Source organism: Antechinus flavipes, chromosome 2 (assembly GCF_016432865.1).
Source record: "Antechinus flavipes isolate AdamAnt ecotype Samford, QLD, Australia chromosome 2, AdamAnt_v2, whole genome shotgun sequence".
NCBI lineage: Eukaryota > Metazoa > Chordata > Mammalia > Dasyuromorphia > Dasyuridae > Antechinus > Antechinus flavipes.
This window is the reverse complement of record NC_067399.1, coordinates 612,786,220-612,807,495: the sequence shown is the minus strand read 5'-3', so window position 1 is coordinate 612,807,495 and position 21,276 is coordinate 612,786,220. Positions and strand designations below refer to the sequence as shown.

At 37.7% G+C, this 21,276-nt stretch overlaps 1 protein-coding gene across 2 annotated transcripts in view; it reads left to right on the top strand.

Moving 5' to 3' along the window:
• Positions 1-20,251, top strand: part of BLNK (B cell linker) — a 90,355-nt gene extending 70,104 nt beyond the window's left edge. For both annotated transcript variants that reach the window (XM_051981760.1, XM_051981759.1), the window contains exons 13-19: positions 2,915-2,957; positions 4,982-5,072; positions 7,242-7,273; positions 9,082-9,158; positions 11,514-11,597; positions 15,661-15,816; positions 18,013-20,251. In XM_051981760.1, coding sequence (XP_051837720.1) covers positions 2,915-2,957; positions 4,982-5,072; positions 7,242-7,273; positions 9,082-9,158; positions 11,514-11,597; positions 15,661-15,816; positions 18,013-18,132 — 603 coding nt within the window. In that variant the 3' untranslated portion in view covers positions 18,133-20,251. The remainder of the gene's footprint in view (positions 1-2,914; positions 2,958-4,981; positions 5,073-7,241; positions 7,274-9,081; positions 9,159-11,513; positions 11,598-15,660; positions 15,817-18,012) is intronic.
• Positions 20,252-21,276: the final 1,025 nt, after the last annotated feature.

Here is a 21,276-nt window from a genome sequence, read left to right as displayed (position 1 = left end):
CTTCCTAATAAGTCCATTCCAGAAACCAAATTATAGGCCAGAAAATTGGTCACAGTTGATAGGATCACAGCAAGGGAACTGGAAATTCTCAAGAAACATTTCAAACAAACTATAATAGCTGATCATTAGCCTCAACTCTAGGGTTAGTGATTTATGTTTACTAGTTTACTCACTGATACCAACTACTGAAATCAAAGGATCTTCTTCCAACAACTTCCTCCAACAGTATAGACAAACATTGATCATCTCTCTCTGTGAGTCTTAATTTTTTAGGTTCAGTGCATATCCCTTATGTTTGCGACTTTATCTTAAATAGTTATCAATATCCATTTGGCTAGATCATGGCTTATTTTACCTTAATTGAAATTTGAAAAAATGTCTTCCACTTGAGAGTTTCAGGGAATACCTTGATTTCATCAACATAAGAGTTCTAAGGTACAAAGAGGGGGCAAGAATACTTGGGTAGTTGAGTAATCTCATTCTTTAAAAAAAAAAAAACTTCTCCTTCACTTCAAGTGCAGGGAATATTTCTGGCCTTATTTCAAAATTCTAGGAATGTAACCCATTATATGACAACTCTGGTTAAAGTTGGAGTAATTTCCAAATAAAACCAAAAACAAAGAGAGTCTTTTTTAAAGTGAGAATACTTCCTTAGTAAAAATACTAGTTGAAATTACACTTTCAAAGGAGAGGTCAGTTATAGGGGAAATCTTTATAATGAATACAAAACTCTATGATCTTAGTAAATATCACCACTCTCTAGAACAGATTTGCCAAAGAGACTGTTTCTCTCACATAAATTATTTTCTAAATGCTGGAGTATAGATGACCTATTATCTAACTTATGGAACTGATTCCAGTTACATAACCTAGGCATGAAAAAAAAATTAGACTCTTACCTAATCAACAATGCATCAAGGTCATATGTTAATAAGCTAGTGCCCACCTTGGCTTACTCCTTCCAAATTATCTAGAAAGTTTAATTGCCATCTCTAAGAAGAGAGATGACACACACATGAGACCTAAATACAGATTCGGGAAAAATGTGGGAAGGAATACTCTGGCCAACATGGACTATAATCACTGGACCTACCATTTTAACATTTACAAAAATGAAGACCCTTTTTAAGATAAAAATTTTGATGAACATTTACATGATGATACAGCCATTATGTGCTGCCATTGACTAAGAAAAATATTAAAGTAAAAGCTACTATAAATTTAGTATTACTTTCCATTTTCTTAACTTTTGATCAATGAAAATTCATCTTTTGTACCTTCCATTTCTTCCCTGCACCATCCTTAATGATAAAGGAAAATAAAATCCTGTTTCAAATATATATATGTATATATATAGTTAAGCAAAATAAATTCTCACAGAAGTCATAAGAAAAAAAGGCTCAATTTGCACTTTGAATCTATCTTCTATTATAAAATAATTTGTCTCTCTATAACATATCTAGAAAATATGATCATAAACTCTCTGAATTTGTGTTTGGTCATTGCATTGATCAGAGTTCCTAAGTGTTTCAAAATCACTTACAATATTGTCTTTACAATATTGTTGTTACTGTATAAATTATTTTTTTCTGGTTCTGCATACTTCGCACTGCAACAGTTCATACAAGTCTCCCCAAGTGTTTCTTACATCATCCTCTTAATCCCTTCTTACAGCACAATAGTGATATCCATTCACTGTTAGTTGTTCAGCCCATTCCCCAATTGATGGATACTCCATTTTCAATTTCCTTTTTTTCCCCATTATAAAAAGAACTTCTATAAATATTTTTGTAATCCTTGGTTACAGTTTTTTGTTTAGGACCAATCCCTTGCTTAATCTACCCTTGCTCATTTCCCTCTTTCCCTTTCCCCTCTGTTTCCTTCTTGAATGAAATATATTGCTGTACCCAACTGTATGTGTTCTTCTTTCCTCTGAAGCCTCAAATGAGTAGGAGTTCCAAGTGTTTCAACTGCTCTCTCCACCCCTTCCTCCTTGTTTTTAGACTTTTATTTATGTACTCTGATTATGAGACAATTTTTCCATCTTGCCTGTCCCCTCCCTTTGTGAATTAGTATTTTAACTAATCAGCTTAGTTTCTTAACATATTTGAAAAACAGTAATATATGTAAATGTGAAACCTAGTAGGCCACTATATGGACTCAGTGAATAGAATGTTAGACTTGGATTCAGGAAGACCTCAGAGACTTCCCAGCTGTGTGATCCTGACCAATTCTTTTAAGTTTTCTCAGTCTCAGTTTTTTTTTTTTTAATCTGTAAAATGGGGATAAATAATAGCACTAACCTCACAGGGTTGATGTAAGGATTGAATAAAAAGACAAATGTAGAGTAGTTTGTAAACCTAAATATGCTATATAAATACTGGGGAAATTATTATATTATTATTAATTAAACATGCAGAAATGGTTTTCGCTTATTTATGGATTTGGGAAGCCCTTGTATAACCATACCTCTCACAGGACCCCAGACTATCAGTTGGCAGCTCCTACATCAGACTAGTTGCCAATAATTACCATCATCCATTTATTTTTAGATATCAGTTACCAACATTCACTAGCCTCCTCCACTCCCTGATGCAAAGCAGTGTATGAATTACTACAAAGAATGTTAATGCTCTTGGCAATGAAAAGCTGTATTCTAGTTTAGATTTATGCCAGTCGATTGTGTGTGTGTGTGTGTGTGTGTGTGTGTGTAAAATAACTATATCTGCTTATATAGTTAGTTAAATTGGTGACTATGTTTGTCACAAGACTAATTGTATGTTAACTTCACATAGGAAGGGATGTTCTGTTAAAATGTCTATTTTTGTAACATTTCCTGAATATCTCAATGTGTATTATAAGATATATATTTTTATATTCTGCCAAGTTACATGAGTTTCTTTTGTTTTTGCAGGCCTCTGGTGTTCCTTCACAGAACAACTTGGGGGGTCATGAAGGTAAATTGTATATAAAACTCTTTTCTTGTTTGGTAGAGAGTGGAGGAGATTTGGGGAAGTGCACTCTGGAAATTATTTTGTAAGTAATTATTATAAACAGTTATTCAGTTCTTCAACTAAAATAAAGTACCTTCTGCAAACAGCAACAACTAACTAGATTGTAACCACAAACACTTCCCATTATTAAGTGCCATGACCACATCTTAACCCTTATAGCACAGTCTTCCCACTTGCAGGGAGCCATGCTGATTTCCAAATGAAGATAGAAAAAGAGGAGGATTCAGGGGTCCTCAGGTATAAATCCTGCATTTTACAGAGAGGAAATCAAGGCTCAGGGAGCTGAAATAATCAGATAAGGCCTATTCTAAAGGGAAGAATTATGTATTCCAAACCAGGATTTGAAATGAGATGAATAAACAAATCTGACTTCTTTTGCCTTTCCAAGAATTTCGATAAGGGTTCTTAACTTGGGGTCTATACATAGAGTTCAGGGAGTCCCTGAACTATGATGGAAAAAAATCACATCTTTATTTTCACTAACCTCCAACTGAAATTTTGCATTTCCTTCAATTACTTAAAAACATAATTCTAAGAAGGGATCTCTAGACTTTACCAGAATATCAAAGAGGTCCATGATACAAAGAATAAGAATCCCTGCCTAGCTTTTTACCTTCACATCCACTATTTTATTGTGTGTGTGATAAGTCACAGCTAAATTTACACTTTCCTTGCTAAGATGATCCATCTTTCCAACTGACCCCAAAATAGTTTTCTGGATTTAATCAGAACTATTAGCATATGGGCACTTTCCAACACTAAGCCATGACTTATGTATAAAGTAACCTTTTTTTCCTTCCTGTTTCTGTGCATGTTTCCCACTGGCTATCTCTTGATTTCCTCCTTTTTTTTTTCCTGTCAGTTTTTTGATCACCCTACTTCTGTGTCTCTATCTCTATGGCTCTCTGTTTCTCTGTGTGTCTCTTAATGGTTATAACTTTTGATCCTTCACTTATTTCTTTTGCATTTCACTAAGCAAAAACATGGGAGCAGCCTCAACAACTATCTCCCTTCTGGAACTCACCCATGAACATTTTTAAAATACCAGGACGGATATAACACCAAGACAGTAACTCACTGAGCCTCGGAATCTGAAGGGACCTTAGATGGTTGTCTAGTTCAGCCTCTATCTGAGGGCACAGTGAGCACTGACTTTATAATCAGAGGGTCTAAATTCAAGCTGTAGCTCTCCTATGGGATCACGGGCCCTTAATATCTCTGACCCTGTTTCCTCATCTGTAAAATTGAAGATGAACATTAGACTAATTGGTCTTGAAGGTCCCTCTCAGCTCCAAATCTAGGATCCTGTGAAATGGGAAGCTCTTCTCTGATATTCCCAGCTTCTGCTTAAATACCTACAGAAGCTAAAATGAGAAGGGACTTCAGAGACCATCTAGTCCAATATGACTTCCTCCTCTCTCCCCTCTTTAGTGATGGTCCACTGGAGACTGGAGAAGTTAAAGGATTTGCCCAAACAAGTAGCTGAGCTGAGATTTAAGTCCAGGCTCCACATGGGCCACTTTTGGACAGTTCTCATTATTACAAAATTCTTTCTTATACTGAGCTGTAATCACCCTCCTTGGAACTTCCCCCCACTCTTTCATGTGAAATAAAATGCTCCTCTGATTCTAGGATTTTAAGGTCTCATGCTAAGGGAAAACCAAGGAGGCTCCATGATGTAGGACAGGCCTCCTATCAAGAAGGTCCCCTTTCTCACATTTGGTGCAGTTAGGGACCCCAAAGGAGTCTGAGCATAGCCTGTGCAAGGAGCTGATGGGGAGTCTGAGACAATGGCAGAAGACTCCAAGTCTTCATGGAGTTAGAGAGCTCTGATAGGAGATGTACAACAAAGTCAAACTAAGAACAAGCAAAGCAAGTTGCAGATTAGTTCTTCCCTCTCAGTTTTGTTGTTTTACAGAGAAAACTGCATTTCCTCATAACCTGAACTTCTAACTTTCACTATGTAGAAAAGCCTATACCTGCTGAACGTCACCGAGGCCGAGCACCGGGCCTGCGGCTGGAACTTCCACACCCATCAGCATTTCCCACAGCTAACAAGTAAGAATTTTTTAGTTCCTTGTGTTCCTTCTTATCATTTATACTAAGTGGTAATTTCAGGAAAACTGGAAGGTTCAGGGTAGCTCCCTTGTCATGAGTTGGGGCTGACTTTGAGCTAATAATGCGTACTTTTCAGTTAATAAGAAGGTATGTAATTATCCAGAGAATATGTTGGATTCAAATAGAATAAAATTCCGAGATTTATCCATTGCATCAAGGGTGTGAACTTTTTATCCAGGTAGTACAGAAAATGGATTCGTTATTTTATTTCTTGAATTACTGAGGTAACTTCTCCAGCTATCAGGGTGATCTACTAATGAAAAAGGCGCAAATGTCATAGTTTGTTTCAGTGAAGTACGTTGTGTTTGGAGTCAAAGAGCCAGGTTCAAATCCTAGCTATTCTTCTTATCCATGTGACATTAGGTCAGTCACTTCCCTTCCCTAAGTCTCAGTTTCCTTACCTATAAAAGAGTAGTCTGGATTAGATGGCTTCTTAGGTTCTAACTCTAAGCCTAAGGTCCTATGATTTTTATGGGATTCTTTCTATAAAGCCAAAATAAATGGTGGAAAGAGAATTTGGATCAATTAGCCTCCAAAAAGCCATTGACACCAAATTCATTTCTTCCTCCAGATAGGCTCTCTTTCCTGAAATTCATATTTCTGACAATAGTAGTAGAAACATTCTCCCAGATTCTGGGGTCTCATGGCCAAGGTTTACCTTCTTTGACTCATGAAATCCCCTTCAAACAACTCCCAAGCTGCAGGGCCAAGATATAGACAAGTGTCTCCTGATTCCCACGTGGAAATTTTAGTAGCAGTGCCATGGATGAGAAGGAGACAACAGAAATCCTTGGTGTTAGAGGATGGGGAGAAAGATCCTACGAGCTCCAATAATAGATCAGGAAGGGATGGACATTGTAGGCAACAAGCTGGGGCAGGAAAAGGTGATATTTTTGTGGATTTCATTTACTTAGCAAATATTTATTTACCCCGTAGCACACACAGAGAGAGTATTGTGCCAGGTCCTGGGAAAGCTGATACAAAGTTGAGAGAAGACATGGAGTGCCTGTTCTCATAGACAGTCATGTCCATCATTTAGAGTCTAATAGATGACTAAGAGAAATACACATCAATAATTCACAATACTGCAGAATAAGATCACAGCTGTAGAGCTAAAGGAGATTCGAGAGGCTATCTAGTCCAGTCTCCTCATTTGAGAGAGAGTAAACTGAATCCTAGGGGAGTTAAGTGATGTTTCCAAGGTAACCCAGGTAGAAAGCATCAGAGACAGAATTTGAACCCAGATCCTCTCATTCCAGAGCTTGTGCTTGTATCCCTTATTCAAGATGCAAGCATCTTGAAACACAAGTAGCTCTATGAAATCCCCAAGGGAATTTATAATGATCTGACTTGGGTTAAATTAAAACTTAACTTTAAATTTTCTATGAAGAAAGAAAAGGTTTACATAACAAATTAATTCTGCAAACAATTGCAGAGGGCATTAAAAATAATAGTAATGAAGATCACTTTTATTTACATAGTATTTTATGTTTACCAAACACTTTGCTGTATCTTCTTTGTTTATTTAGTTGGGATGATAATATATTGGGGGGGGGGGGAGAAAGGGGGAGAATTTTAGAGAGGTTAAAAAGACTTGCCTGGGATAAGTAAAAAGTAGATTTAGAATTGTACCCAGATTGTACAAGTCTACAACCATTTAATAAATTCTTTTTGGAGAATTTAGTAATGGTAAATTATTTGCTAATTTATGTTGCTATTTAGGCATGACTCATTTGATTTATTAAAGCAGGCCCAATGGTGTCTCCACTTAAATGCATTCTTAGATATTAGATTAACCATTTTATGGAGTCTTTTGAGAAGTTGAATCTCCTTGAGTCTCCTATGGTGCAAGAGGTACAAGCCTCCTGCTGATAACTTAGAACCACCAGAAAATTTCAGAGAACCACAGAACAGTTTAATCTGAACTCAGAAAAAAGATCATTTAGCCCAACCCTCTTGTTTTACGGATAAAGAAACTGAGACTCAGAACATTTAAATAATTTGCCCAAGACTACACAGTTAGTATTATAGACATGCCCATTGATAACTGTCTTCATTTATACTCTTTAGAGTTAAATAAATTCACGCTCTATTTCTCTTTTATTTCAGACCAATCCAACAGAAACCTGTACCTCCACCAAGTGAGTGCAATAAGTTATTGATAATATAATTAAAGGTGGTTTTATTTACAATAAGATTGTATGGAATTAAGAGATTTGGCCATTCATCTTTTGGTTAATTCAATAAATATAAACAATCAAGTAACCAAACAGTATTGAAGGTAAAACTAACTGGTGAATGTTCTATGAGCACTGAAATTCCCAAAACATAGGCAACTGGAGATAGAAGACATTGTTTAATCCAGCATTCCTTCTCTTACTCCTTGCATTTTAGAAATGAGGAAAGTTAGGAAGAAGGGAGAAGAGTCACAGATTGGGTCAGTGACATAGCCAAGACTAGAGTCCAGAATTCCTCACTCTGAATATGACTTTCTTGCCTTTATACCAAAAATATTTTGTAATATATCTCACAAGTCATCTCTTACATTTATTTTAATGGTGATTTTAATGGGTTTAGGAATCGTGTTAGCCAAATGTAGTTTTCACTAAATCTTTGCGGGTTTTTTTAAATGAAATTGTAAATAAAAAAATTTTGGTCATTATTGAATTTGTGAAAGATATTTAAATCTATATTACACTTATTTAAAAAGATAGAGACAGGGAAGGATTTGAAGCCATTCCAAATTTTCTACAACTTTAATTGAATTAGTTTGAAGACCTTTAAGTCAAATTCAATAATCATTAATTCTAATTTTTTAATATATTCTATGTCAAATTCAGTAAGTTAGGACTCTGGAGAAATAAATTAGTTCTTTTTGGTCCAGAGGGAAGAACCAAAATCACTAGGTAAAAGTGATCAAAAAGCAAATCTAGGCTTGTGTTGTTTATATGTGCGTGTGTGTGTACATACATATATACTTCCTAGCTGTACGACCCTGGGCAAGTCACTTAACCTCAACTGCCTCAGCAAAAAAAAAAAAAAAAAAAAAAAAAGCCTCAAGTCTAATAGAAGCCTTCTTTGGAAGTCTTCAAGCAAATGTTATTTAATAACAAAAATTCTTTTTTAGGCATGATTTTAGAGTAGATGTTTAATGTAGCCACACTCAACTCTGAGATTCTCTAAGACTCATCCAAAGAGCCTGACCCTACTATCACTCGCATGTCCTGGACCACCATTTGTGCCTTGAAGTCTTCCCAAAATTGGAACACCAGTTTTGTTCGTTGATCTCCCAGTCTTTGTCATTGAGGACACCACTCTCCAGGTTTAGATGGAGAGAAATCATGAGGGTCCCAGTGCATATTAGGATGGATAAATCTAAATTTCATTATCATGTTTTGAAGTCTATTCAAATGCCAGTTGAGGCTGGGGGAGGACACTGTTTTAGAGAATTTAAATTTTTTTTCTATTTCTTTTTTTTTTTTTTTTAAGTGAGACAGGCCTCATCCATTCTATTCATTTGTCTACTACTATAAGTGTCAATAAATGCAAATCAAATATTTTAGAACCAACCATTTTCTTTTCCCCATTTTCTACAAATAACTGCTCAGTTCCAAAACTGAACAAACTTCATGAGGTGATAGTGTTGCCACACTTTGCTTGTGCTTCTCTTCCAGCAAGAATGTCCAGTCCATCCCATTTACCTCCTCAGTCTTACAAATCTTACCTCCTCCACGAAGTCCTTTCTGACCACTTGGATCCAATTGGTTTCTGCCTCCTTTGAACACTTCTTGCATTTTTCACATGCATACCTTCCCTTATATAATGTTTTATGTAGTTCTGTAATTGTTTGTCATGTTTCTGCCTGATGTCCCAACTACACTGTAAGCTCCTTGAGAGCAGGGACAAAGTCTTATATTTCTCTTTTTGACCAATTTTAAATCTTTTTTAGAGCCTCCAGAGGTGTTGAGCCCCAGTATGGATGTTCCATTATCTAACTTTCCAGCCAATTCCTGTTTGTCAGATCAGGTATGAAATTATTCTTGTATGTATCAATTCTTCATCTGGTAAAGGAGTACAACAACACATAAGAGAGGGTATTTTTAGATGGAACTTGAATGGAGTTATATGAATGGGCATTTTATAAACTTAAATTTAATTCAATTTAACAAACCTTTACCAAGCACCTGATAAAGGCAAATCACTAGGGATATGAAGATAGGTGAGATATAGCTTATAATCTGATGAAGATAGATATGTACACCAAGTAACTATGACATAGGAATAAAATAATGAGAAAGCATTAATCGAGTACCTACTATGTGCCAGGCACCATGCTATGTAAATACATAAAAGAAACAATTTCTGCCTTTAAGAATCTTACATATATATACACGCACATGCAATACACATATACACACATGAATGTATGTATGCTGTGAACAGTAAATATAGGCACATAAATATATGAATTATACGCACATAAATACACAATACCACATGCCTGTGTGCCCTATATATTTATATGCACATGTATATTATAGGTATGCACACCTGTGAATGAATGCACATGTGTGCACATGTGTACACATACACATAAAACTTGGCAGCTGATAGAGTGAGATAAATGCAAAGAGAAGATCTAAAGTTTTGCTCAAAATTTGGGATGACTCTAAGTTGGGAAGGTCAGAGAAGACTTCATAGAAGAGGTAACAACTGAGACTTTGAAGGCAAAACTTTAATAGGAAGCGATACTAAGGCTTGCCCCAGCAGAAGCAAAGGCACTGAGAGCAGAGAAAGCAGGATGACGGCAGGGTAAGGGGAGACATATAGTTTAGCGATGGATATGCAGGCTGGAATCAGAAAGACCAGAGTTCACATCCAGCTTCAGACATTTATTAGCTATGTCACTCAACTTCTGTTTGCCTTTATCTACTTACTGGGTAAGGGAATGGCAGACCACTCCAGAATATTTGCCCCCAAACCCAAAGACAGCATTAGATGCTATAGTTGGACACAGTGAATAACTGTACAGCAATAAAGTGATCTGAGAAGTCAATGACCTCAAACACAGAAATAAGAGGTTATATTTTATTCAAAGCAATGTTTTGGGGGGGAAAAGTAGATTTTTTGATAGAGAAATGATGTGATCAAAGTGTATTCTTTAATGATTGTTACCAATAATGATTTCTGTCAATTAAAAAAAAAAAACTCTTATGGATTACAGAGTACTTTCCCAACAATGACTCCATTAGGTAGGCAGTGCAAGCTTCATGACCCCACTTTTATGGATGAGATGATTGCATGAGGTTGCCTGAGGTAACACAATGCTAGAATGATTCTTCCATGTCAGATTTTCTGATTCCAAGTCCAGGGATCTTCTTTATGCATAAGAGGCTGTGTAAAAGGCTAATTTGGGCAGCAATGTGAAAAACAGATGAAAAAGGAGTAAGTAGACAGGAACCTCACTAGGAGATAATTACAGCAGGCTGGACACCAGATAAGGAGGGCCTGAACGAAGGCAGTTGCTGTAGGAATGAAAAAGAGGAAGGAGATCCGAGTTATCAACATAGATTTAGGAGCTGATTATATTGGGAGGGGTGGGGCAGGCTTGAGGGAGGAGTTAAATGTTGAAACCAGGATTCTAAGTCTAGATAACAGAAAGAAGAATGATCGTGTTGTCAGAAGAAATATAGTCGTGGGGAAGGGCACATTTGGGATTCAGTTTTAGGCGTGTTGAGTTTGGGGTCACAGTGGAAAACAAGATGGTGCTAACCCAACAAGCATCTGGGAATATGGGGTGGGGACTCTAGGCAGAGAGGGGGGAAACAGATTTGGAAGCTGATTATAAAGAGGAGATAAAGGAAACCATGGAAGGAGATAAGCCCAATAGTGGATGGGCCCTTTGTCATTGACTTTGGGCATCTTTGAGATCCCATACGTGGAAAGTGATGATTCCCATTTCTTTAACAAACAGGAAGAATGTCCTTTCCTCAGTTTCTCACAGATACCAGAATAGGAAAGGTTCAACACTGCCATCTGATGTCCGTGTTGTTTTCTTTCCATAAGTCGTATAGTCCTGTTTTATAATTAAAACATACACACACACACACACACACACACACACACACATACAAGTGTCTAGGTTCCTAGGATCATAGATCTAGCAAGGTCACACCCCTCATTTTACAAATGTACAAATTGAATGGTTTCTAGGCCCAGAGACATTGAGACGCTTTCCCAAGGTCACACAGTTGGGATATGAACTGAGGAACGTACCAATCCTGCACTCTTTTCATGGATTCTTTTCATGTATCTAAAAGACAGAGTTCATTCCAGTCTCTCCTATGCATCAGCATTTTTACAGTGCTCTTGATTCTGCAGGAAGCTGAAGTTCACTGCAGACCATGGTACGCTGGGTCCTGTGATCGAAAATCAGCAGAGGCTGCATTATACAAATCCAATAAGGTGTGTTTTCCAAAATGTGTATATTTCTTTTATATAACACTTTATATTTTATAATAATTTTTTTGCATCCTTTTTTTTTCATTTGGGCTTCATGATACTCTGAAGAGGTGAAGTCTGTCTTCGATACATCCAAACTGAATTCATTATTTCCCCTTTCCCCCAAATCTTGCCCTTTTCCTAAATTCCCCTTTGCTATCAAGGGTGTGACCATCCTTTCAGTTACCCAGTCTCACAACCTAGGTTTCATCTTTGATTGCTCATTCTCTCTTGCTTGCCTGTTACCCACACTCAACTGTGGCCAACCTGTCCACTGATCCTTCACATTTCTTGTTCACAGCCCTTCTCTGCTCTGACTCTGCAGCTGCTGCCAAACTTGTGCAGATCCACATCACCTCACACTTAGACTGTTACAGAAGCCTTCTAGCTAGTCTCCCTTCCTGAGTAAGTCTCTTCCCACTGCAGTCAGCTATCAAAGTGGTTTTCCTGAAGTGCAAGCCTCATTCACAAATTCCAGGGGCTCCCCTTTGATTGGTTTTTAAAGCTCTTTTATCATACTTTCTTCCCCTTTCTAGTCTCTGTATACTTCCTTCCACAAACTGCAATTGAGTATGACTGGCCTCCTTCCTGTTCCTTGTACAAGACACCCTTCTGAATCTTCTGATTCTCTGCATTTCTCCTGACAGTGCGCCATCTTCAACATGCTCTCCATCTTCAGGTTTCCCTCAAGTCCCAGCTAAAATATCACCTTTTCCTCTGCTTTTTAATGTTAGTGTCTTCCCTCTCAATTTTATCCATAAATATTTATATGTGTGTACATACATATATAAAACTTAATGTTAGTGTTTTCCCTCTAAGATTGCCTCCAAATTTTATATGTGTGTACATACACACACACATATACACACATAAAACTATGTATTACACATATGTGTATATAGATATAGTTGGTTATTGTTGTACTTGGTTCTCGAAGAAGACCAAAGTGACATCACTATGTAAAAGCCAAATTAATGTGTCCAACTGTGGCTGATCGAAGCAGCCCAAACCCAGAATGCTCTGCCGCAAGTCGGACACAAATTGTCCCTATGAACATTTGGGGTAGACTCTCTAACTTTGTGCATCTTGTGTTTCTTCTGATCCAATTCAATTCTCTGCTCATGGAACCCAGCCCCTTCTCTGATGATGCTGGGCGATCCTGTGTCTGTGTCGCCCATGTCATACAATCAATTCTAAAGTTCTTAAGAGGGACCTTGAGAATGTTCTTGTATCGCTTTTTCTGACCCCCTTGTGAGCGCCTGCCCTGTGTGAGTTCTCCAGGAAATAGAATATCTGGCAAGCGTGCGTTTGGCATTTGAACAAAGTGGGCAGCCCTACACATATGTATATGTACATATATGTGTATGTAGATAAAACATAGATCCATATCTGTATATCGCCCCAGATATATGTAGGTAGCTGTTTGCACACCATCTCCCACATTGGGCAGGGACCTCCTTGAGGGCAGGGGCTGTTTTTCCCTTTCTTTGGTATCCTCAGCACTTAGTCCAGGGCCTTGCACAGAGCAAGAGCTCAATATAGACTTCTTCTTGTGGGGAGACTATGGCTTATTTGCTTTACATGGCTTATTCAAAACCACACAGTGGGCCATGGGAGAGGTGGGAGCCACTAACTCCATGGCCATTACTCTTTCTCCTACATGTCACGTCAACAGATGCTAACTGAAACAATTTCAGGCCTCTAGAGAAAGGTAGCAGGGCATAAGAGATAGTGTTGGACTGGGCATTGGCGAGTCCCATTTGGCCCTACTTAGATGGAGCACTGTTATCCCAAGCTCCACATTCTCAAACAAAAGGAGCATCTTCTCCCAAACTTGCTGCTCTCTATCTTCTCTTTTATTTCTGCTCATGGCAGGACTGTTCAACTTATCAGCTGCATAGACTTGAGACCTTGGACTTTCACTCCTTTTTTTTTAATCCAAACATTTTATCTGCTTCTGAGTTATAAGAATGGCATTTCTTTCCTCTTCTCCCCTCAGAATAATAACTTTTACCAGCAGGATAAATTCCAAGAGTATTTACACACTTGATATGGGGCTGTTCTCTCTGTTCCATTCTCCATCCTTTACCCATATCCTCTCAGTCCCTTTGTCCCTCCATCATCAGCTTGCTCTTCTTCCAAGTGTTCTTCATCTCCTCCCCATGTGCTTATCCATGGGCATAGTTACATTAGACAAGATGAGGTAAATGACATGAGGGGTACTGAGTGCTCTGGGAGATCAGAGGAGTGAGACTTAGACTTAGAAAATGTTCAAGGAAGAGTCATCATTTGGCCTGGGCCCTTAAGATTGAGAAGATGGATTCCAGGAGCTAGAAGCAAAAAGTACTTTCAAGTCAAAAGGGACAGCATGAACAAAGCCATAGAGGTGGAAAAATGTAGAAGATTTGGAAAAACTGCAAATAGTTTGATTTGCCCAGAATATAGATTATTTGGAATCAACAAGCATTTATTAGGCACTAACCATTAGGCTTGTTAGGAGGCACCATAATGCATGGTCTCTGGATTCAAATCTAGCCTCAGACAATAAGTTGTGCGATCCTAGGCAAGTCACTTAATCCTGTTTGCCTCAGTTTTCCTATCCATAAAATGGACTGGAGAAGGAAATAGCAAGCCACTTCAATGTTTTTAATAAGAAAACTCCAAATGGGGTCAAGAAGAATTGGACATGACTGAACAATAACAACAACATGTTCCTGGCAATGTGCTAGTGACAAAGACAAGCTAAAAAAAATCTGTCAAGAACGTCACAAACAGAAGAGACAATGTGGAAACAGCTATGTACACATAAGATATAGAGAAGAACTGGAGAGAAGCACATTGGTGGGAAGTTAATGCCAAGTGCAGGAGTTTGGATTGTATTCAGTATAGCATTAGAAGCCATATAAAGTTTGTGATTAAGGGAGTGAGATAATCAGAGTTGTGTTTTCAGATTACTCTGGCAAGGAAGTGTAGATTCAAGGCAGGAGACCAGGATGGAATGTATAGGATGCAGATGAGACAAAGAAATAGGTACAAGATCCTGGTTGACCCTGGTACTCAGTCCCTCTATTCTATTTAATTCCTCTAGGCTGTTTTCTAGTATCACCTTACATAAATTCCTCTCCCATGGATAGGTGCTGATACCAAGTAGCAATTGCTTTCTCTGGATCTCATATTCCCTCTAATATTCTGTTGCTCCATATTTTAGTGCATCCCACTTAAGTAAAATATGTGCACTTGGAAGTTTCTTCAAGCTTTACTTATGAACAAGAATGCTTTATCCTCTGATCACCATTTCTAGATTCTAAGAAAGGAAGAGGAGGGAGAATAGGACTTCTGTAGACCAGAGGCAGATAGTAGTAGTTTCTCCAAAATCCAGAATCCAGATTCTGATAGATCTTCTTCCCATTCCTGGTAATGAGGATTCCCAGAAGAAATGGGGACAGAACAGGTATCCTTCTGGACTACCCACCCACCCTAAGGTTTCAAGTTTTTGCTCTGTATATTATTCTGAGTAATATAATACCTGGCTGGCTTTTATAAAATGTTATTTTTAAAAAAAATTATATTGACTTAATACAGAAAATGAAAATTAGGATATCTTTTTTTTAAGGTCTAGAGACCTTCTTGTAATAAAATTGTCCTATTTACTTCCATTCTTTTGTAACAGCATGGTACAATGGAAATGAAATTAAAATTGGAACCACACGTTCTAGAGTAAACCCAACTCCAAAATTTTACTACCTGAATAGCCTTGGAAAAGTCACTCCCTTTATTTGTAAGATGAAGAGGTCAGACTAAAATTCTAAAGTCCCTTTCAGCTCCAAAATTTGCGATCCCAAGTGAAAAAGCCAAGATTGAAAACCAAGTTTTCTGAAAAGCCCAGTGCCCTTTCCAATGAAAAGTTATTCAAAAACCATGAAAACTTTTCTTTAGTTATCTTTAAAAGTGCTTTTCTATTTGTGGCAAATTACAGAAATACTAACCATAATGTTTTTGTTGTTTTTTTATTTTCTTTTATAACTAGGATGGATCATTTCTTATAAGGAAGAGCTCTGGTCACAACTCCAAGCAGCCATTCACATTAGTTGTATTCTATAACAGAAGAGTTTATAACATCCCTGTGAGATATATTGAATCAACAAAACAATATGCTTTGGGCAGTAAGAAAAATGGTGAAGAGGTGAGTGATTCCATCAATTCAACTCAACTGGGCTCCAGAGGTTCAGCCCCTGTGTAAGGTGCCCTTGCGTATATAAAAGAAGTATCAAGCACAAGCACTGTCCTGTCCAGACCTCAGGAGATTTACAGTCTTGATCTGGAGATAGCTTACACACAACGTAATTACAGAACATACAGGATGATATTCTTGTGCTAGGGATTCTGTGGGCAGTCAGGAACGAGACATAAAGCCAAGGTCGGGACAAGGGCAATGATAGAGTTCATCCAAGTCAGAGTAACAGAATGTTTTTCCTCAGATTAAGCCAAAAGCTTCCATCAAATAACTTCTATCTGCTGGTTTCAGTTTTGCCTTCTGGAGCGACATGCCCAATAACCACACCTTCCCCTCTGTGGGACCACCCTTCAAACAAATGAGGGCAGCTAGTATGTCTCCATGTGATATACCGTAATTAATGACTTCAAAATTTCGTCATAGAAATTATAGAAGTAATTTTGCAATTCATCAGACTTTCACCTAGAGGGTGATTATCTCAGTTCATTCTAAGGGCATTTCTAGTTTGGCCATGAGATGGCCTGCCGGGCTCATCTCTGCTTCGAGAGCAATTACTTAGCTTGATCGCTAGATGGCACAAGTGCCCTAGAAAGAGCTCACTGACCATTGACTAGTCTACATTGTAAGAGGCCGAAGGAAATGAATCACAAAATCTCAGAGTGGACATGGTCCCGAGAGGCCATCTAACCTATCCCGTGACAGAACAAAAGCTCTTCTACAATATCCCCAACAAACGGTCATCTAACCTCCTCCTGAGGGGCAATCGGTTGGTTCCAATTTGATATAGCCCTCATCTTTAGGAAGTTTTTCTTAAAGGGCTTGTATATCTGCCTCATTGCAGATTCTGCCCCTCATTCCTAGTTCTGTCATCTGGATATAAGCAGAATTAAGTCCAGCAACTTTTCCACATGACAGACTTGAAAGCAACTTGACTATTAGGTTTTCCCTAAGTCTTTCCTTCTCCACTCTGTATATCCACATTCAATTGTTCATGATCTTATAAGTTTTGAGTTCTCAGACCGCTAGATCTGACTCATTCTTCAGGCCCTCATTTATTTAATCTAGTAGCAGCTTGAAACTTTTGCATTTCTTGATAGATCTATAAGAAAACTCAGAAAAAAAAAAAACATTTCTAGTAAATCAGTCAACTCCATAACCTCTGGGAAGGAAATACTTATATAACATAACAAATCAAAGCAAGGTTTAAAAAAAAAAAATCCAATTTCTTAAGCCCATGATCTCCAGGAAGATCACAGTTTATTAACTCAAGTTTCTGAATGTCTCAGCTTTAAGAGGATCCATGTGTATCATGTTCCTTTGTATCTGTTTCTCCCAGCTTTGCTCTAGACAGGATGTTTGCTCATTCTCTTTCTGTTTCTCTCTCTCTCATCTGTCTGTCTGTCTCCTCTGTCTTTCTCTTTCTCATCTGTCTGTTCCAGTCTCTCTCTCGTTTGTCTGCATCTGTCCATCTGTCTCTCTCTGTTTCTGTGTGTCACTCTGTCTCTCACTGTGTGTGTGTGTGTGTCTGGAAGTTGCTTCTTACTGAATTTTTTTCATACTAGCTATAAGCATTGGCCATCTTCTTTTGAGAAGACAGGAGCTTCTACTAATAGTTTCAGCTCCAAACTGAATAAGTAAATATCAAAGGGTAAAATAGGTTTACTGCTTTCCTTTTAACTAATTCCAAGCTAACTAACTGAAGGTTATGTACCTCAGTCAGCTGTGAACATTTCTGGGAGACCTCTCCCTCCAGTTTGACTTTGAAGAGCAGATTAAGACACTTTGTGATCTAATTCAATGAAATATTGAGAATAGAAACAAAGAAAGTTAAAGCTTGGGAAAGACCTTAATAGTCCCCAGTCCAACCACCTCATTCCACAGATGAGGAAGCCAAGATCTAGAGAGGTAGAGTGAATTCTCAAAAGTCATACAATAAGATAGTGGAAGAGTTGAGATTAAGATCCAAGTCTCCCAGCTCCTGGGCAAGTGATCTTTTTGGAAGAAATTCATAAAGATGGTACTTGTGTTGAAACAAAAGTTCACTTGCTTGTAGAAGTTGCTGGAGAAGGGAAAGGGCTTGGACTGGGTTATTATAAGGAATTAAAGTCTAGGGTCAACTTTAATATGTCTGTTTTTTTCATCCAGCACTTTAACAGCGTGGCTGATATAATAAAAAATCACCAACATACACCTCTGGTTCTCATCGACAGTCAGAACAACACCAAAGATTCCACTAGACTGAAATATGCTGTTAAAGTTTCATAGGAATCAAGAAGAGAACCAAGATTAGCATGGTTGCCTCTGATATCCTCAACTTCCCACTTTTTAGTGACATCAGAAACACTGTGGCTCATGCATTATGGACTGAGGCAACTGGCACAGAGGACACCATTCCTTCAGGAGAACATCTTGGAGAAGATGTTGTCTATTATTTCTGAAGATTATGCTATTAGTACACAACGAGTTTGCGATATTAATCACTGTTGCTATAATAGACTCCAAACTGGACTGCAAGAAGCAGTTAAGAGAATGAGAATTTTCAATCATTCAATTATAAATTTTCTTCTATTGATCAATTTTCAGCAGAAGATAACAGCCACCTAGCAAACAAGGTTGCTAAGAAACTGAGGCTGCAAAAAAAGAGCACTAAACTCACATAGCTGAGATGTCCTTGTATCTTTTCTTAAATCTTGATAATCACTTCTTGGCTAAATATTTAATGTAAAAAAAAAAAAGATCAAAATGTTATAAGATGATGCATTCTGGACTGTATGGGGCAGCAGGCATTTATTACTGAGCAATTGCTAAGATTTGTCAGCAGTCAGTCCCTCTCACAGAGTATGGCAGTACCCTGAATCATGGGGACAGCTTTCTAGAAATCATTGTTCACTTCAGGATTCGTTTGGGTTGTTCTGCTCCTTACAGAGATGGTCATTCTTCTTCACGAGTGTTTCTATTGGTTGACCCAGAAGATGAATAAAACACTGAGTTCACAGCAAACCTCCTCCAAGAGATGTGATTAATTCCCAAAAAGGAGGACAAGGAAAAATTGTGTCACTCAAAATTGGACAGAAATGTGATTGCTTCAAAGTGGACAACTCACTAATAAAGAGAACTGTATCTTTTAATAAGATGTTTAATATTTATACATTAATGTCAGTTGACCTTGCTCTGAATATTATTAACACATTTCTGAATTTCTGAGCATCCTTACTGTAATACAGCAGGGAAGCTGTCCATGTAAAGAAATGCTTGGCTTAAAGCTCTTAAAGAAAAATCCCCTTTTAATGTGGATCATGAAACCGCTCCATCTCAATCGGCCTATCACACTTTAAGTCATTTTAGTTTTCTAAATGTTGTTGTTCCTATACAGTATAATCTCATTAATTCCAAATCTGTGAGAGCCTGCTCTGGAACACTGAAATCTAATAGTCTAATAAAGATTAACAATGGCAACAAAAGTGATTGGCCATTGATTTCTAACTGCTAGACTTGGAGTCAAAGACCTAGATTCAAATTCTGCCTTAATCATTAACTGAATGACTCTAGGCAAATTACACAACCTCTTTGAACTTCATTTTCCTCATCTGTAAAATAAGCTTAGATTTGATCATTTTTAAGGTCCTTTTAAAGTCTAACTTCTAGGACATAAACCTTCGACCTAATGACAATTCTGGTTCTCCAAAGATTAAAAACAGATCTTCTCATTTGAAAGTACTTCCTTCCCCCTCCCTCTATAGCTCAGATGTCCTAGAGCAGGGGTGTCAAACTCAAGTAGAAAGAGGGGCTGGCAATTTGTACATAAGGATCACTATGGACTGCATATTGACATAACTTTTTAATGTAATATTTGTTGTATGATAGTTTTATTTAGTTAAATATTTACAATTGTATTTTAATCTGGTTCTGAGGCATTCATAGGCTCTTATGTTTTACACTTCTGAACTGGAGTATCGGCCCCACAAGAGAAGCAGGTGGGAGCCTGAGAAGTTCCAGTCTTCCTGTGTCAAACACAATTGTGTAAGTTGGGGTCTGGACAAAGACCTTTAGTTTTAACTTCAATTAATTGCAATGAATTTTGTTTCTAACTTTAGAAATTGGGAAGGGGGATAGCAGAGGGAGAATCTGATAGTATATGGGAGAGTAGTGCTTAGCTCCTGGCTGTCAAATTTCTGAAAATTAATATAAAGGTTTCTGAGATTTACTTAAGTTTGAAGATTCCTTACACTACACAAAAGCAAGAGGTTATCTTAAAAAAAATTTTTGTTACCTATGGTTTGCATGTATAGATGTTCCAATGGAAAGAAATATGTTGGAGTGGGGAGGGAAAAGAATTAAATGAATATGATGTAGTGTGAAATAAAGAAATTAAATTCCTCTGGAATGTCACTTCTGTTTTCAACAGAGGCAGCAAACAAATTTTGATTTAAAAAAATAGCCACTGCCCTCACCTTAAAGCTAGATGGACAAAGTGGAGGAAGCTTTGGTGTAACTGGCCCTGAAATCAGAGAACCAGGGTGCAAATCCCACTCAAGTAATTATCTGGCCTTGGGTAATCACTAGTCTATTTGGTTTTGATTTCCTTATCTGTAAAATGAAGGGGTTGGATTAGATAGGATAGGTAGCCTCTGAGGCCTCTAAATCATCAATCCTATGGTTCTATATACATATATGTATAGTCACTTGTAGGGAGGGAGATTCCAAGTCTGGGAAGGCAAGAGGGAGGATTATATTCCAGGCTTGAAGATGACAGGAATACTAAGGCCAGTTTAAGTTTTAGAAAAAAATGGAAAAAGATATAAATGCAACTGGAAAGGTAAGCTGGAGCTAGGTTGTAAAGGGCTGAAAAAGACAAATACAAAGGACTGCATATGACTTTGGGTAGAGTGTCAAATTAGATCTCCACTTTAGAAAAAATCCTTGGCAGCAATATGGAATGATTGGAAAGGGGAGACATGAGACCAATGAGCACCAGACTACTGTAGTAGTCTGAGAGGGGATAGGGCCCAGAATCAAGGGGTTAATGCTGTGTGTGGAGAGATGAAGAGAGGATGAATGAGAACATCATCAAGGGTCTCATGAAGCCAATTAGGAAAACAACACTTGCTAGAGAAATTGTATCTCCTCTTTTTAAACATTACAGGAAAACAAATTTTCTTGTATTTTGCTAGTGTTGAACAATATTTAGTATGCACTTTTCCTAATAAATTTTTTTGTAAGAACTTGTCATTTTTTCTTTAATATAATTTCTCAACATTTGAATTCTGCTATGAATCTCTCCTTAGCAAATTCTCTCAGATAATTTCTGGAAAGATCTGAGCAAAGCCAAATAATACTGCCTTTGCTTTGTTGCCTTTACCTGCAGTGATATTGACTGCATAGTATGCTAGAGAGAGAGAGAGAGAGGAG